The following is a 15947-nucleotide window of genomic DNA, read 5'->3' as shown; positions in this document are numbered from 1 at the left end:
CCTCCCTAACTCATTCTATGAGGCCAGCATCACCCTAATACCAAAACCAGGAAAGGACATAACCAAAAAAGAAAACTACAGATGGATATCCTTGATGAACATAGATGCTAAAATCCTTAACAAAATACTTCCTAACTGAATCCAACAAATTACCAAAAAGATAATCCACCATGATCAAGTGGGTTTCATACCAGGGATGCAGGGATGGTTTAACATGCGCAAGTCAATAAATGTGATACACCACATAAACAGAATTAAAAACAAAAATCACCTGATCATTTCAATAGATGCAGAAAAAGCATTAGACAAAATCCAGCATCGCTTTGCGATTAAAACTCTCAGCAAAATCGGCATACAAGGGACATACCTTAGTGTAATAAAAGCCATCTGTGATGAACCCAGCCAATATAAAACAAAATTTCCAGGTACGAGATTAATGTACACAAATCAGTAGCTCTTTTATATATACCAACAGCAACCAAGTGGAGAATCAAATCAAGAACTCAATCCCTTATACAATAGCTGCAAAAAACAAAACAAAACAAAACAAAACAAAACTTAGGAATATACCTAACCAAGGAGTCAAAAAACATCTACAAGGACAACTACAAAACATTGCTGAAAGAAATCATAGATGACACGAACAAATGGAAACATATCCCATGCTCATGAATTGGTAGAATAAATATTGTGAAAATGACCATACTGCCAAAAGCAATCTACAAATTCAATACAATCCTCATCAAAATACTACCATCATTCTTCACAGAATTAGAAAAAAACAATTCTAAAATTCATGTGGAACCAAAAAAGAGCCCACATAACTGAAGTAAGACTAAGCAAAAAGAACAAATCTGGAGGCATCACACTCCCTAATTTCAAACTATACTATAAGGCCATAGTAACCAAAACAGTGTGGTACTGGTACAAAAATAGGGACATAGATGAATGGAACAGAATAGAGAACCCGGAAATAAACCTAAATACTTACAGCTAACTGAACATAACAGAAACATAAAGTGGGGAAAGGACACCCTTTTCGACAAATGGTGCTGGGATCATTGGCTAGCCACATGAGGAGAATGAAACTGGATCCTCATCTCTCACCTTATACAAAAATCAACTCAAGATGGATTAAGGATTTAAACCTAGGACCTGAAACTATAAAAATTCTAGAAGATAACATTAGAAAAACCCTTCTAGACATTGGCTTAGGCAAGGATTTCATGACTAAGAACCCAAAAGGAAATGCAATAAAGACAAAGATAAATAGCTGGGACCTAATTAAACTAAAGAGCTTTTGCACGGCAAAAGGAACAGTCGGCAGAGTAAACAGATGACCCACAGAGTGGGAGAAAAATCTTCACAATCTGTACATGTGTCAAGGGACATTATCCAGAATCTACAATGAACTCAAATCAGTAAGAAAAAAACAGACAATCCTATCAAAAAGTGGGCTAAGGACATGAAGAGACAATTCTCAAAAGAAGATACACAAATGGCCAACAAAAATGTGAAAAAATGCTCAACGTCACTCATGATCAAGGAAATGCAAATCAAAACCACAATGTGATACCACCTCACTCCTGCAAGAATGGCCATAATCAAAAAATCAAAAAAACAATAAATGCTAGTGTAAATGCGGTGGACAGGGAACACTTGTACACTGCTGGTGGGAATGTAAACTAGTACAACCACTATGGAAAACAGTGTGGAGATTCTTTAAAGAACTAAAAGTAGAGCAACCATTTGATCCAGCAATCCTGCTGTTAGGCATCTACCCAGAGGAAAAGAAATCATTATTCAAAAAAAATACTTGCACACGCATGTTTATAGCAGCACAATTCACAATGGCAAAATCTTGGAACCAACCCAAATGCCCATCAATCAACAAGTACATAAAGAAATTGTGGTATGTGTATATGTGTGTGTATATATATATTCCATCATATATGTGTGTGTATATGTATATATATACACACACATATATGTACACATATATGATGGAATACTACACAGCCATAAAAAGGAATGAATTAACAGCATTTGCAGTGACCTGGATGAGATTGGAAACTATTATTCTAAGTGAAGCAACTCAGGAATGGAAAACCAAACATCGTATGTTCTCACTGATATGTGGGAGCTAAGCTATGAGGACGCAAAGGCATGAGAATGATACAATGGACTTTGGAGACTTAGCGGGAAGATTGCGCCTGGCTTGTGGCTATTTGTTGCAGCAGCCACAGGAGACTAGGTTGGCAGGTGACTCACCTTCAGAGAGACCTGTTCTCGGAGCGTGGAGTTGGCATAGGCGAAGGTGCTAGCCATCCCAATGCACACAGCGATGCCTGTGGGACAGAGAAGGGCCTGACGTCACCCACTTAGACTCATCAGGCCTAGCCCGGGTGCTGAGCAACATGAGGGAAAAGACACATCCGTGGGCCCCTTGGAGTTGACAGAAGAGAGAGAAAAATTTTTTAAAAAATCCCACTTCTGGGGGATTTGGGCTGCCATCTAAATCTCTGGGAATTCTGAGTCATTCTGACTTAGGGACAGGATTTAGGTCCCTGTGGGGATACTTTATAGCACTGGCTAAGGGGATGGGCTGTGCAGTCTGGTAAGGGCCAGGTTCAGTTCCCAGCTCTGCCACTCCCTCTCTGTGTGAGCTTGGGCAAGTCACTGCACCTCTCTGAGCCCCAGTTTCCTCATCTGTAAAAATGGACACAGCAATAACATTACTTACACCTCATGGAGGGATAAAGCTTCTAGATCATAATCCCTAGCAGTTAGTAAATGATGCCTCTTATTATTTCTACTTTCAAAAAGAATCTGATAGAATCAGATAGAATTTGTGATAAAAGCATACATTGAAAAACCTCACAGCTGGGCACAGTGGCTCACGCTTGTAATCCCAGCACTTTGGGAGGCCGAGGTAGCCAGATCACTTGAGATCAGGAGTTTGAGACCAGCCTGGCCAACATGGTGAAATCACATCTCTACTAAAACTACAAAAATTAGCTGGACGTGGTGGACACACCTGTAGTCACAGCTACTCAGGAGGCTGAGGCACAAGAATTGCTTGAACCCAGGATGAGGAGGCTGCAGCGAGTCGAGATCACACCACTGTACTCCAGCCTGGGCAACAGAGCAAGACTCTGCCTTAAAAAAAAAAAAAAAAAAAAAAAGAAAGAAAGAACTCACAGCACCCATAAGGAATTCAAGTTTAATGTTCAATGAGAAAAAAAAAAATCCCAGCTAACAGACAAACATGACCCAGGCAGATGGCATAACGGAATTGAATTTTCTTCCACCAGTCATGTAATTGGCCACTGTTTGCCAAGCTACAATCTTGGAATTCTCTTGGAATAATGATTTTTGAGTCCTGCTTTTTGTTATTTGCAGACAGGATTCCTCTTTCACCTGATGCTCGCCCCATCTATCTATCTATCTATCTATCTATCTATCTATCTATCTATCTATCTATCTATCTATCTATCTATCTATCTATCTATCTATCTATCTGACACTGTCACACTGTTGTCCAGGCTGGAGTGCAGTGGTGCAATCTCAGCTCATTGCAGCCTCCACCTCCCGGTTTCAAGTGATTCTTGTGCCTCAGCCTCCCGAGTAGCTGGGATTACAGGTGCCTGCCACCACACCCAGCTAATTTTTGTATTTTTAGTAGAGATGGGGTTTCACCATGTTGGCCAGGCTGGGCTCAAACTCCTGACCTCAAGTGATCTGCCCAACTCAGCCTCCCAATGTGCTGGGATTACAGGCGTGAGCCACTGTGCCTGGCCTCACTTACTCTTTTAATAGGTATGTGCACTCCAGCTATTTTTCCAGATCTACTTTGTAGAAGCGGTATTTCTTCACTATAAGCACATAAAATAAGAATGAGTAGCCCCATAATCCTTTTTGGTGCTCTTCTCTGTGATTAAAATACAACAACCAAAAAAAAAAAAAAAACCTGCCAAGTGAAAAAGAAAACGACCACACTCACGAAACAAATCTTAGCTGTGATGCCAGAATTCAGGGTAATGGGGAACATGCCAGCTTTCACTTCTAGGAATAGAAAGGGTGGGGCTGATAGGACAGCACCCCAGCAAGGAAGGTGGAGGAATCCCAGAGAGAAGAAAATAAGAAATAAAGCTCCTCTCGAGGCTTTCTCTCTCTCTTTTTCTTTTTTTTTTTTTTTTAGTAGAGATAGGGTCTCACTATGTTTCCCAGGCTGGTCTTGAACTCCTGGCCTCAAGCAATCCTCCTGCCTTGGCCTCGCAAAGTGTTAGGATTATAGGTACGAGCCACTGCACCTGCCTGATATTTTCTCATGGAAAATAGTAGCCCACAAGATAATTCTTACCATCACTCCTACTGCAGTACTAAAACAACAGCCTATAAGCCGGCCGGGGCACAGCAACACCATGATCTAATAAGTAAGCCGGGTGTGGTGGTTCACGCCCGTAATCCCAGCACTTTGAGAGGCCAAGGCAGGTGGATCACTTGAGGTTAGGGCTGAGAATCGCTTAAACTCAGAGGGCAGAGGTTTGCAGTGAGCTGAGATCACGCCACTGTACTCCAGCCTGGTGACAGAGTGAGACTCCATCTCAAAAACAAAAACAAACAAACAAAAAAACAGTAAGTAACATTAATGATAACAATAACGGTACACTAGGCCAGGCACAGTGGCTCACACCTATAATCCCAGCACTTTGGGAGGCTGAAGCGGACAGAACACCTGAGGTCAGGAGTTCGAGACCTGGCCAACATGGTGAAAACCTGTCCCTACTAAAAAATACAAAAATTAGCTAGGCGTGGTGGCTGTTGCCTGTAATCCCAGCCACTTGGGAGGCTGAGGCAGGAGAATTGCTTGAACCTGGGAGGCAGAGGTTGCAGTGAGTAGAGGTTGCACCATTGCACTCCAGCCAAGGCAACAAGAGCAAAATTCCATGTCAAAACAAACAAACAAACGAAAAACAGTATACTAGAGGCCAATTACTGACTGTTGACTATGTGTTAGATAGGAGGCTGAGCACTTTATGAATCATTATATTATTTCCTAATAATAACAGTAGGTAGTATTTATTCATCATTTGCTGTATGCCAGCCTCTATGTTAAATATTTCAATGTGTGTGAATAATAAATATAGTAGGCTGGGGCAGTGGCTTGTACCTGTAATCCCAGCACTTTGGGAGGCTGATATAGTAAGACTTTGACTCTACAAAAAATTTTACATGTAGCCGGGCGTGGTAGCACATGCCTGTAGTCCCAGCTACTCAGGAGGCTGAGGTGGGAGGATCGCTTGAACTTGGGAGGCAAAAGTTGCAGTGAGCGAAGGCTGCAGTGAGCTGAGACCTGCACCACTGCACTCTAGCTTATATATATAATAATGTGTTTTATACACATTAACTCAAATTTAACATCACTGTTATCCCATGAAGAATATAAAATCATACCCCCACTTTACAGATGATGAAACTGAGGCACAGAGAGGTTAAATAATGCACCTAGCATCACACAGCTAGGAGGGGACAGAGCTAGGGTGCAGACTCCAGCAGTTTGAGTTATTACCAGGACTCCTTCACGCTAGCCAACTAGCAAGGAAGTTTCTACCATAACTCCCACTAGACAGATGAGGAAATAGGCTCAGAGAAGCCAAGTGACTTGCCCAAAGTCACACAGCTAGTCAGCCAGGATTTGAACCCAGGTCTGACTCAGAATCCCACACTCTGAAGCCCATGTTGGTCTCTGCTGTCTCTCCCTGGGCTTCAGAGGAGGAGCCCCCACCCCACAGGCTGCAGGCAGCCCGCGTGTTGAAGCCCATGGCCAGGACACCCATGCCCCCAGAACTCACCGAGCTTATGCTGGAAGCACAGTTTGGCCAGGAGGATCAGGATGAAGGGGAGTCCTTTCTGGAGCCAGCAGATCACAGCCTTCAGCTCGGACAGGGCAGGGGCAGGCGTCCCAGGCTGCTCGTCACCTCCCTCCTCCGAGTGCCCCCGGTGCTCCCCACCCACGTGCTGCAGCAGGGAGCCCCCGCGGTGGCCGCCGTGGTGGAAGTGGTGGTGGGGCTGGCGGTGGTGGTAGGCACCCCCCTCGCCCCGGCCCCCTCCTTCCTCCCTGGATGCGGGCATCTGGATGAACACGTCCCCACCACCAGCGGAGGAGCCCAGCACCAGGCTGGAGGGGAACGAGCTGGTGGGGAGGCTTCCTGATAAGCCCGAGAAGAGCGCTGGTGGGGAGGCCGCCTCTGCCTTCAGACTCTCAAAGACGCCGCCTTCATCCACACTCGCCTCAGAGCTGAGCGTCTGGCTGCGGTTTCTGGGTGACAAGGGGAGAAAAACCCCAGGAAGTCAGGCAGATGGAAAAGACCTTACTCCAGAGGAGGATGGGAACCAATAATATCAATTATGTTATGGGTTGAGCTGTGTCCCTCCTCAAATTCACATGAGGTCCTTCCTCCCAGGACCTCAGAATGTGACCCTGTTTAAAGATAGGGTCTGTACGAGGCAATGAAGTTAAAACGAAGTCATTGGAGTGGGTCCCAATCCAGTGTGACTGCTGTCCCTATAAGAAGAGGTTAGGGCTGATGCAGTGGCTCATGCCTGTAATCCCTGCACTTTGGGAGTCAGAGGTGGGATCACTTGAGCCCAGTTGTTCAAAACCAGCCTAGGCAACATAGGGAGACCCCATCTTTACAAGAAATAGAGATAAATTAGCCAGGCATGGTGGTACACGTCTGTAGTCCCAGCTACTCAGGAGGCTGAGGTGGGAGGATCACTTGAGCCCAGGAGGTTGAGGCTGCAGTGAGTCAAGGCCTCACCACTGCATTCCAGCCTGGGCGACAGAGAGACTGTCTCAAAAGGGAAAAAAAAAAAGAGGAAGAGATTAGGACACAGACAGGTACAGACAGTAGACCATGTAAACACCCAGGGAGAAGACGGCCGTCCACAAGCCAAGGAGAGAGGCCTCAGAAGGAACCAACCCTGCTGATACCCTGATCTCAGCCTTCCAGCCTCCAGAATTTGTTAAAAGAAATTTCTGTTGTTTAAGCCCCTCCCCTCGGGGTACGGTACTTTGTTACGGCAGTCCTAGGAACTAATACAAATAATATTAATAACAATAGGTCATAACCTTTATTGAAACCTACTATGTGTCAGAGAGTCTTCTGAGTGTTTTGCATTGATTAACTTACTAAATCCTCCCATCAACCCTGGAATTAGGTCCTACTGATATTCCCGCTTTACGGATAAAGAAATGGAGGCTCAGAGAGAGAAAGTAACTTGTCCAGAGTCACAGAGCTGGTAAGGGATGGAGCAGGGGAGATTCGAACCCAGGCCGACTCTCTCTAGAGCCCATTTTAGTAACCAGCACATTTCGTTGAAAAGGGTGCACAGAATTCTATGATTCTAGAATTACCTCGGGATCCCAAGGACCCCTGGCTCTGCAGTCTTCAAGTTCAATGTCCCCCAGTTCCCCAGAGGGGCCAGCCTTGGTCACAGCTGACATTGGGTGGGCGGCAGAGAGTAATGCAAAGAAGACTTAGCTGGGAGGCCCACATTCAAGCTCCAGCTCCACCTGTTCTAGGGGCCTTACACCTCTGCACTCAGCTTTCTTACCTGAACAATGGGCCTCTATTCCTGAATAGAATTCCTGGGGGTGGGGGCGTTAAATTTAAAATACGTTTTGCAATAATAGGTTCTCAATACGTGGCAACTGTTATCTCTAATTCCTATGGAAGACCTGCGAGGCCAAATTGCTTTCTCTAGTTCCAAGCAAGGGCCTCTTGGGTTGGAATCAGGCAAAGGATTCTGTGGCTCCTGCAGAGCCACTGCTGGCAGAGCAGAGAGCCCGGAGTTAGGCCTGCAGGAATGGAGAGCCCAGTATTGGGTGCCGTTTCCCACGAACACCAAGTTTTGGATACCACCTTTCTATTCTTAGGTTCATCCTCTTTTCTTTCTTTTTTCCTTTTGAGACAGAGTCTCGCTCTGCCACCCAGGCTGGAGTGCAGTGGCGCGATCTTGGCTCACTGCAACCTCCGCCTCCCCGGTTCAAGCGATTCTCCTGCCTCAGCCTCCCAAGTAGCTGGGACTACAGGCACTCACCATCATGCCTGTGTAATTTTTGTATTTTTAGTAGAGATAGGGTTTTACCATGTTGGCCAGGCTGGTATCAAACTCCTGACCTCAGGTGATCTGCCCGCCTCGGTCTCCCAAAGTGCTGGGATTACAGGCAGGAGCCACTGTGCCCAGACGAGGGTTCATCCTCTTTTCAAGTGGAATCACTGCATTGCAAACTCAGTCCACACCACAGATGCAAGCGGAGCTGATGTGCTCGACGTGCATGTGTTGGGGAGTAGGGAGGACAAAGAGCCACTCCCTCCTTCTCTCACCCTGCAGGCACCTCCACAGACCACTAAGAGACTCCAGATATACCATGAGCTTACTGAAAATGGGCTGGGCTTCATTCATTCTCTGGACCCCACAACCCAAGGCACACAGTAGGTGCTTAATAAATGTATGTCAGATGTCACTCAGTCCAAAATGGCAGCGGGACGGAGGCTCTGGTGGAAATTTTCCACTGTTTTCACACTTAATCTCATATCATCTATTATATGAGACCATTATACACAGGGAGAGACAGGAGTCTCACTCTGCTGCCCGGCTGGAGTGGTGCGATCATAGTTCACTACAGCCTCCAACTCCTGGGCTCAAGTGATCCTCCCACCTCAGCCTCCTGAGTAGCTGGGATTATAGGCATGTGCCATTGCTACTGGCTCCAGGAAATATGTTTTAAAATATATAAAAGACCAGCTATGGTGGCTCACGCCTATAATCCCAGCACTTTGAGAGGCCAAGATGGGCAGATCCCTTGAGCCCAGGAGTTCAAGACCAGCCTGAGCAACATAGGAAGAACCTGTCTCTACAAAAAATTAAAAAATTAGCCAGGCATGGTGGCACGCACCCATAGTCCCAGCTAGTGGGGAGGCTGAGGTGGGAGGGCGGCTTGAGCCCAGGAGGTAGAGGTTGCAGTGAGTTAAGATCACGCCACTGCACTCCAGCCTGGGTGACAGAGTGAGATGCTTTCTCAATAAATAAGTAAGTAAATAAATAATAATAAAACACGTACAGTCCGGCATCCATATTTAAGGATTCAACCAACCTTGGGTTATGGACCAAAACCCACAGATACAAAGGGCTGACTGTCCTAGCCATTTTATACAAGGGACTTGAGCAGCTGCATATTCTCGTATCCATGGGGTCTTGGAACCAACCCCCCCATGAATATGGAGGGCCGGCTGTATTTGATTATTTCACAATCCCACTAAAAGCCCTCCCAGGGCTTCCCATTCTGTGTTCCTTCCCATGGTCTCAGAGGAACCCTCTAGATGTACAAATATCATTCCCAACTATCATGTTCTTTACTGACAAAGAAACTGAGGCTCAGAGAGATGAAGTCACCAGGCACCCTGGATTATTTGGCCCCAAACTCCAATCTTATCATGTGCCCCTTTCTCGCCGTTCAAGGGCTTTCTAATACAGGCTGTCACCTTCACCGGGATGTCTCCCCTACCCGCACCCCATCCCAACTAGGTAATGCACGCTCATCTGTCACATTTCAGCTAAAATCTCCCTTCCTGGATTGAGGCTTCCCTCCCCCCCAGACAGTGACAGTCCCCTGCTCCTTGTCCTCACTGCACCCTCACGTCACCTGCACAGGATTGATCACAGCTGTCATTTTATCCCTCATCTTTCCCTCAAGACCTGTGGCTCTCAACCCTGGCCATGTATTATAATCACTTGGGGGAACTTTTGAAAAAGACAGGTGCCCCGACCCCACTGGAGACCAACTGAATCAAAATCTTTGTGGGTGGCTCCCAGCATCTGAAGTTACTCAGAGTCCCCTCAGGGATTCTTGTTTTTTTTTTTTTTTTTTTGAGCAGGGTCTCCCTCTGTCACCCAGGCTGGAGTGCAGTGGCGCAATCTCCGCTCACTGCAACCTCTGCCTCCTGGGCTCAAGTGATTCTCATGCCTCAGCCTCCCGAGCAGCTGGGATCACAGGTGTGTGCCACTACGCTTGACTAATTTTTGTATTTTTTTGTAGAGATGGGTTTTCACCATTTTGGCCAGGCTGGTCTCGAACTCCTGTGCTCAAGTGATCCACCTGCCTTGGCCTCCCAAAGTGCTGGGATTACAAGCATGAGCCACCATTCCCCACCGCCCCCCGTTACAGTGATTCTAATGTGTGATCAGTGCTGCGAACCATAGCTTTGGACAGAGCTCCACTCCACAGGGTCAAAGACCATAACCTTGCTCCCCACTGTATCTTTACCACCCTGTACAATGCACCTGGCACTCGGAACATGCTCAATAAAAAGTGTTTGAAGGAATGCATGAACAGGCATACTAAAGGCTCTGAGAAGGCCTGCAAGTGAAAAAATGGACTTTGCTTAAGCCCAGTGTTCCCCAAACTTATTTGAATTTTTTTTACCCATGAAAAGCCATTTAACATCTTGCAGAACACCTGTGACACACAGCAGGGGGACACGGTGGTTCCCCTGGCTGCACAAACTGGGCCTACAGGTATGTTACTAAAAACCCAGTGAGGCCAGGCCTGGTGGCTCATGCCTATAATCCCAGCACTTTGGGAGGCCAAGGTGGGCAGATCACTTGAGGTCAGGAGTTTGAAGCAGGCTGGGTGTGGTGGCTCACACCTGTAATCCCAGCACTTTGGGAGGATGAGGTGGGTGAACCACTTGAGGCCAGGAGTTTGAGACCAGCCTGGCCAATATGGCAAAAACTCCTCTCTACTAAAAATACAAAAATTAGCCGGGCATGGGATGCGCACCTGTAATCCCAGTTACTCAGGAGGCTTCGGCAGGAGAATCACTTGAACCTGGGAGGCAGAGGTTGCAGTGAGCTGAGATTGTGCCACTGCACTCCAGCCTGGGCAACACAGTGAGACTCTATCTCAAAAAAAAAAAAAAAAAAAAAAATCTGGTGCAATGGAGGGAACTCACGATTGGATTCCCTCCCCCACCAAGCTCCATCCCTGCTGGCTCCAAAAGCCCAGGAAATATGCGCTCCTCCTCCACTGGGCTCTGGATCATAATAATGATAATATTAATAATGACAACAACAGCAAACACCATGGCTATGATCCTCAAGGGGACTTGAGCTTTTTCTGCACTTCAAAGAGCTCAGCTCAGAAAGCAAGAGTCCTGGCAGGTACCCACGTTGGCTCATGAGGAGGCCACTCTCTCTCCGTGGCCACCCAAGGGGCCCTAGAAAGCCATCCCGTCCCCCTTGAGCTTGCCAGCACTCTGAGTTCGCTGGGCTCAGGGGCCTCCAGTACAACCAGGGAAGACTCAACCCACCAAGGGGCTTTTTATAGCTGGCCTCCCTTCCCTGGGCCTCTCCCCTGCATCCAGCTGAGATTTCAGCCTAACTGGGAAAGAGTATTCCTTAGGGGGACAGAGGCTGCGCTTCCAACTTAACCACTTAAGCGCCAGAGCTTGAGGCAACCCAGGAGGGGAAGTAGTTCTGCTCAGACAGTAGGCAGCCAAAATGTGCTATCTCAAAGCACAGGTGCTGGGGGACACATGGATGGGGGCCCAGATCTCAGCCCTGCTACTTCCTGGCTGTGTGACTTTAGGTAATTTCCTTCCCCTCTCTGAGCCTCAGCTTCTGCATCTGTAAAATGGGTGCTCTTACTGGGGTAATGTTGCGGTTGGCACAGCATAAGCACTCAATACACGGTTTGAGTTTCCTGCTGTGGTCTTTGCCCCCAAGAGATCTCACGGTTCACTTGAGAGCAGATGGCAATGTTGTCTTTAGAGGCGGAAAAGGTTCCAACACGCAGGCTTCTTACAAGCTGGATGCTGTTTCTGCATCTTCACACTCACTCCTTCATCCATAACCAACTCTTTTTTTTTTTTTTTTTTTTTTGAGATGGAGTCTTGCTCTGTCACCCAGGCTGGAGTGTAGTGGCGTGATCTCTGCTCACTGCAGCCTCCACCTCCAGGGTTCAAGTGGTTCTCCTTCCTCAGCCTCCTGAGTAGCTGGGACTACAGGCATCTGCCACCATACCTGGTTAATTTTTGTATTTTTAGTAGGGATGGGGTTTCACCACATTGGCCACGCTGGTCTCGAACTCCTGATCTCAGGTGATCCACCTGCCTCAGCCTCCCAAAGTGCTGGGATTACAGGCATGAGCCACTGCGCCCGGCCCATAAGCAACTCTTGAGTTCTGTCACCTGCCATTTTTGGATGGAGAAGCTGAGACCTAGGGGTGAAGTCACGTACCAAAGTCACCACAGGTGGGAAGTGGCTGAGCTGGGGTTTGGCTGAGCCCTGTGTTCTTCCCTGCAGAACAGGCAGGTACCATACAAAACTCAGTCCCAGCACTGGGATGTGAGGAAGGGAAGGCTTGGCTGCCTGCCTCTTGGATGCATGTGCTAGCATGGGGCTTCTGGGGCTGGAGGCTGTCCCAACCTGAGAACAGGCCCCCAGGTGTGTTCCCTCTTGGGTTTTAATAGATATAAATTCTAGGCTGGGTGCAGTGGCTCATGCCTATAATCCCAGCCCTTTGGGAAGTTGAGGTGGGTGGATTGCCCAAGCTCAGGAGTTTGAGACCAGCCGGGCCAACATGGTGAAACCCTATCTCTACTAAAATACAAAAAAAATTAGGCAAACATGGTGGCGCGCACCTGTACTCCTAACTACTCGGGAGGCAGAGGCATGAGAGTAGCTTGAACCCAGGAGGTTGCAGTGAGCTGAGATCACGCTACTGCACTCCAGCCTGGGTGACAGAGCGAGACTTCGTCTCAAAAAAAAAAAAAAAAAATTCTAGCTCATGAGCATTTTAACTTTTGTTTTGTTTTGTTTTGTTTTTTTTAGATTCTATCTGGTCCTACCTATTAATCACAAGGCCAAACGAATGGCCAAAGTTATGTACATGTCCTTGCGATCCAGAGCCCATAACCCCAACCACTGCTTCATTTCACTTTTTTTTTTTTTTTGAGACAGGGTTTCACTCTGTTGCCCAGGCTGGAATGCAGTGGTGCAATCATAGCTCACTGCAACCTCCGCCTCCTAGGCTCAAGCAATCCTCCCACCTCTGCCTCCTGAGTAACTAGGACCACAGATGCATGCCACCATATTGGGTTAGTTTTTATTTTTTGTAGAGATGGGGTCTCCCTATTTTGCCCAGGCTGGTCTCAAACTTCTGGGCTCAAGCGATCCTCCCACCTTGGCTTCCTAAAGTGCTGAGACTATAGACATGCACCACCATGCCTGGCTAGTTTAAAATTTTTTTTTGTAGAGACAGGATCTCCCCATGTCACCTAGGCTGGTCTCTAACTCCTGGACTCAGGTTATCCTCCCACCTTGGTCTCCCAAAGTGTTGGGACTACAGGCGTGAGTCACTGCATGGCCCTTCCTTCATCTAAGTTTTACAAATGCATCCTGTCCTAAATCATCCAGGGCCAGATACCAAACTAAAGAGCACCTTGAGGACAGGCGTGGTGGCTTGTGCTTATAATCCCAGCAAGCAGAACCTTGGGCGGCCAAGGTGGGCAGGTCGCTTGAGACCAGCCTGGGAAACATAACAAAAACCTGTCTCTACAAATACAAAAATTAGCTGCGCATGGTGGTGCATGCCTTCAGTCCCAGCTACTTGGAAGGCTGAGGTAGGAGGATCACTTGAGCCTGAGAGGTCGAGGCTGCAGTGAGCCGAGATCCTGCCATTGCACTCTAGCCTGGGCAACAGAGGGAGATCCTATCTCAAAAAAAAAAAAAAAAAAGAGACCACCTTGATACCCCAGAGCCCACCAACATGATTCAAACTAGCCAGTCCTAAACTATTTCCCCTGACTTGTCTTTCTTTCCCCCAGAAAACACAATAAAGGCTGTGACCTATGCTTTTTCCTCGGTCCTTTCTGCCCCCTGACTGATGCTGGTGCTTCCCCAGGCGGCCCTGCATGCAGCAGTATGCCCCTCCTCTTGAGAAATGGAAGAAATAAAAATCTCATCTTTCAATGTCATTAGCCTCTCCGTGTTGTTTCTCAGAGCTATGATCTCAATGTTTGTGTCCTCTGCAGATTCTTATGTTGAAAGTTAACCCACGCCAGGCACGGTGGTTCACATCTATAATCCCAGGGCTTTGAGAGGTCAAGGTAGGAAGATCGTTTGAGCCCAGGAGTTTGAGGCCAGTCTGGACAACTTAGTGAGACCCCCATCTCTACCAAAAGAAATTTAAAAATTAGCTAGGTATGGTGGCACATGCCTGTAGCCCCAGCTACTCGGGAGACTGAGGCAGGAGGATTGCTTGAGCCTAGGATTTGGAGGCTATAATGAGCCATGATCACCACTGCACTCTAGCAGTGCAGTAACAGATAACAGAGCAAGACCCTCTCTCAAAAAAGAAACCTAACCTGCAATGCGATAGTACTAGAAGGTGGGCCTTTGGGAATGATTAGGTGATGAGATGGGCTCTTCACGAATGGGATTAGTGCCCTTAAAAAGGAGACCCAGACAGATCCCCTTCCCTTCACCACATTAGGACATAGCAAGAGAATGGCCATCAGTGAACCAGAAAGTGGGCCTTTCGCAGACACTGAACATGCTGGAGCTTTCACCTTGGACTTCCTAGCCTCCAGCACTGTGAGAGATAAACATTTGTTGTTGAAACCACCCATTCTATGACATTTTTGTGATAGCAGCCTGTATGGACAAAGACATCTCCATAAATTAAAATCCCACAGGTACATTCACTGGTACAATGAGTCAGATGGCTCACCTGTCACACAAGGCTTTGAAATTTAGCATAAAAGAAAGAGCAAGCTATTATGCATTGAATGTTTAGTATGAGGCCATCACTGTGACTCTAACAACTAACACTGAGTGGGAGGCATTGTTCAATCCAGTTTCGGGTTGCCCCTCACCACCCGAAGCCCAGAGCCCTCAGATGGAACAGAACCAGGAATGCCTACCTTTCAGGTGGAATGTTATCCGTGTTGCTGCTGTGGCGTCTCTGCATCTTCCTTAACACCTAAAACCCAACACATGGGTGAGCCAGAGTCTCCCAACACTCCCACTGCCTGTCAGATTGCCAAGGTAATTGTAAACTGCAAACCCGCACTAGTCATATCTTAGACCCCTAGTGCTCTCTGGCATTTTCCAACATGTATTTCAATCTTTCATGCCATTCCATCCTCAATGTGACATTCTATCCCATGAGGAAAGCTATCATCGCATTTCACAGAGGACGATGAGACTCAGAGGTGAAGGAAGTCCTCATGTGAGAGGATAATGCAGTGAACTGTGCAGCCAAGAGGTGCCGAATGAAGTGAAGTGGGCAGCAGACTAGCAGGAGACATGGATTCTGGGTGGACGCTGCCGCTAACATGCGACCCTAGACACATCAGGAACCTCTCTGCGCGACCCCAGACACATCAGTGACCTCTGTGCAACCCCAGACACATCAGTGACCTCTCTGTGCGACGCCAGACACATCAGTGACCTCTCTGTGCGACCCCAGACACATCAGTGACCTCTCTGTGACCCTAGACACATCAGTGACCTCTCTGTGTGACCCCAGACACATCAGTAACCTCTCTGTGTGACCCCAGACACATCAGTGACCTCTGTGTGACCCCAGACACATCAGTGACCTCTCTGTGTGACCCCAGACACATCAGTGACCTCTCTGTGACCCTAGACACATCAGTGACCTCTCTGTCACCCTAGACACATCAGTGACCTCTCTGTGTGACCCCAGACACATCAGTGACCTCTGTGTGACCCCAGACACATCAGTGACCTCTCTGTGTGACCCCAGACACATCAGTGACCTCTCTGTGACCCTAGACACATCAGTGACCTCTCTGTCACCCTAGACACATCAGTGACCTCTGTGTGTGACCCTAGACACATCAGGGACCTCT

General features: G+C 47.4%; 1 protein-coding gene across 16 annotated transcripts in view; it reads right to left on the bottom strand.

Moving 5' to 3' along the window:
- RNFT2 (ring finger protein, transmembrane 2) overlaps positions 1-15947 on the bottom strand; it is a 131091-nt gene that overhangs the window by 110261 nt on the left and 4883 nt on the right. For all 16 annotated transcript variants that reach the window (XR_013401489.1, XR_013401487.1, XR_013401488.1 and 13 more), the window contains exons 3-5: positions 14994-15052; positions 5856-6322; positions 2272-2348 (exon numbers count right to left, since the gene is read on the bottom strand). Coding sequence is in view for 3 of the 16 variants with exons in the window: in XM_077955308.1 (XP_077811434.1) it covers positions 2272-2348; positions 5856-6322; positions 14994-15052 (603 nt within the window). In the remaining 13 variants the exon portion in view is untranslated. The remainder of the gene's footprint in view (positions 1-2271; positions 2349-5855; positions 6323-14993; positions 15053-15947) is intronic.

The sequence above is a fragment of the Macaca mulatta genome, chromosome 11 (genome assembly GCF_049350105.2).
Source record: "Macaca mulatta isolate MMU2019108-1 chromosome 11, T2T-MMU8v2.0, whole genome shotgun sequence".
Classification (NCBI taxonomy): domain Eukaryota; kingdom Metazoa; phylum Chordata; class Mammalia; order Primates; family Cercopithecidae; genus Macaca; species Macaca mulatta.
Note: the sequence above shows the minus strand (reverse complement) of the source record. Positions and strands in the feature narration are given on the sequence as shown.